This window comes from Vespa velutina, chromosome 1 (assembly GCF_912470025.1).
Source record: "Vespa velutina chromosome 1, iVesVel2.1, whole genome shotgun sequence".
Taxonomy (NCBI): domain Eukaryota; kingdom Metazoa; phylum Arthropoda; class Insecta; order Hymenoptera; family Vespidae; genus Vespa; species Vespa velutina.
Window position 1 is genome coordinate 18,234,334 of NC_062188.1, and position 2,500 is coordinate 18,236,833.

At 34.8% G+C, this 2,500-nt stretch overlaps 1 protein-coding gene across 6 annotated transcripts in view; it reads right to left on the reverse strand.

The window, feature by feature from the left end:
- The window catches only part of LOC124957546 (G protein-coupled receptor kinase 2), a 27,008-nt gene that overhangs the window by 754 nt on the left and 23,754 nt on the right, over positions 1-2,500 (reverse strand). For 3 of the 6 annotated variants that reach the window (XM_047514560.1, XM_047514559.1, XM_047514561.1), the window contains 4 exons: positions 1,369-2,279; positions 926-1,077; positions 477-605; positions 1-14 (listed from right to left, as the gene is read on the reverse strand). The exon at positions 1-14 is cut by the window's left edge and continues 754 nt beyond it. In XM_047514560.1, coding sequence (XP_047370516.1) covers positions 1-14; positions 477-605; positions 926-1,077; positions 1,369-2,279 — 1,206 coding nt within the window. Of the gene's footprint in view, positions 15-476; positions 606-925; positions 1,078-1,368; positions 2,280-2,500 lie in introns of those variants that run through there. The other 3 variants (XM_047514562.1, XR_007103661.1, XR_007103662.1) reach the window with 3 other exon arrangements.

A 2,500-nucleotide genomic window follows, 5' to 3' on the forward strand; every position in this document is an offset into this window, starting at 1 on the left:
GCGCTCTGCTTCTCCTTAATAAAAATAATCATTGGTTAATTAATTTATTGCTTGGTGATACAAATGATTCAATAAAAAAAAAAAAAGGTATTATTCGTTATACATGCGTATATATGCATATTTTTTTTTTTTTTTTTTTTTTTTTTTTTTTTTTATTATCAGAGCTCTTAATTGATCGAAAATTGTATTTTCTTTTTTTGGACAGATTCTTTGTTTATTATTCAAAGCATTAATAGGATTAATGAGATACGAAAAATTTTGTATCGACAAATATATATATATATATTTGTTTTTTAAATTATTTGTTTAATTAATTATTAGGATTTCATTCTCCTTCTCTCTCCTTTTTTGTTTACTATATGGATCATTATAAAAATGTGATTGGGATTTATACATGGAAATTCAATGAACCAACCATTATTATTATTATTATTATTATTATTATTATTATTATTATTATTATTCGATGTATGTACCTTTCTACGGAATGGAAAACAGCCTCTGTTCTCGTTGCTCTGTGGTAGATAATTTATCAATAAGTCTGGAGTAGGCGTGTTGTTAGGACCTAGCACATTGAGTTCCTTAAAACACTCAGTCTCTATCATCTATAAGAATAAGAAAAACAGGATTTCCTTATAATAAAGAGTTTTGGTCATTCCTTTATGACCAATGAATACCGACATGAATGATCTTTATGACGTGTCGTCACTTAAATATACGAGAGTCAAAGGTTTGGCATTTTTATTGGTAAAGATCAAAGGTAATCAACCATATAAGTCTCTTCTTTGGCACAAACACTTTGTTTTAGTAGTCAGTCACGATATCATGAAAGTATTATAGAACGAGATTTGTGTGTCGAGTATGTTTGAATTGTCTTTTTTTTTATTCTTTTTTCTTTTTTTTTTTTTTCTACAAGACTGCTTACCTCGTTTTGCCAAGGAATGGATACGCTTCCCGTGTTAAATTTACTGTAAAAGGTGTCGTCCGTGGCATCGAGATTAACACCTTTCACCGTCGAGAATTGCTCGATGTCTAGGACGTCTTTAGCGTAGACAGCGTGAGGCTGAAATAGGATGACTTTTCTTTTTTATTAGGAACATTAATTTAGATTAAGTCAAGAAATATCGATGGATTTATTTATTATACATAAAAATTGAATCGTAAAAATGTAAATTTAATCGACTTGATTAAATCAAATTAATATAATGAGGAATATTAAAAATGGAAAGGTGTGGATGATATAAGAATAGAGAGAGAGAGAGAGAGAGAGAGAGAGAGAGAGAGAGAGAGAGAGAGAGAGAGAGAGAGGAGGGGGAGAGAGAGAGAGACAAAGAGAGAAAGAGAAAGACAATCTATCACGACACCTACTCACATCCGGCACAAATGGCGGTTCCCACATACCAGCCTCGACCCTCTTCCAGTTTAAGCACTGAAAGAAACTATGAAGTTTGACCTCCTTCGCCCCATGCCTGCCGCACTTGCAGCCCAATCTGTTTTTCGGACTTTTCTTGAGTAACTGCTGGCAAAGGCTCTTAGCTTCCTCGGTGAATTTGGTGGAATACCTTTCTTGATCTTCTTTAACTCTTCTGTCAACTTCCTCGCGTTTAACCTTTTCTTTTCTTGCTCTGAATGGAGCTTGGCCCTCGATCATTTCATAAAGAAGACAACCGAAACTGAACCAATCAGGTGAAAATGTATATTTCTCGTTGTCTATCACTTCAGGTGCCATATAACCAACAGTTCCAACTCTACCGCGTACCATATCACCCTCGGTAATCTCTACAGCCAGGCCAAGATCAGATATCCTAACATGGCCATGATCATCGAGTAATATATTCTCTGGTTTACAATCCCTATAAACAATACCTTGAAGATGCAAATGTTCCAAACCGCATACCACCTCAGCAGCATAAAATCTAGCCCGGTTAATATCGAAACCAGGCTCACCGCCCATATTGTAAATGTGAAACTTCAAATCGCCCCCATTCATAATCGTCAAAACAAGACAGAGGGCATCCTTAGTCTCATATGCATAGGCTAACGAAACAACGAACTTAGAATTGATCTTCTGTAGTATATTCTTTTCAATCAGTACCATAGCCTCTCCCTTTCTCTTCTTTATCCTCTTCTTCTCGAGTTTCTTACAGGCATACATCTTACCGGTCGCTCTGACCTGGCAGGCACATACCTCACCGAAACCACCTTTACCAAGGACTCTATACATACGGAACGTCTTGTAGGTTACCGGTTGAGCCTCCAACCATTTCCATTGGAGATATCTGAAAGACATAGAGATAATTTAGATCCGACCTCGCGTGTCGTACCCTGGCATCTATTCTAAAGATTACAATTTTTTACAACCAACGTTTATATATTATAATCGATAATAATTTTTTTCTTCTTTTCCTTTTTTCTTTTTTTTCACTTTTTATTTTTATTTTTTTTTTTCTTTTTTCCGAAACGAGCACAAAAAAGATTTATTGGTCAACGAGATAAGAAT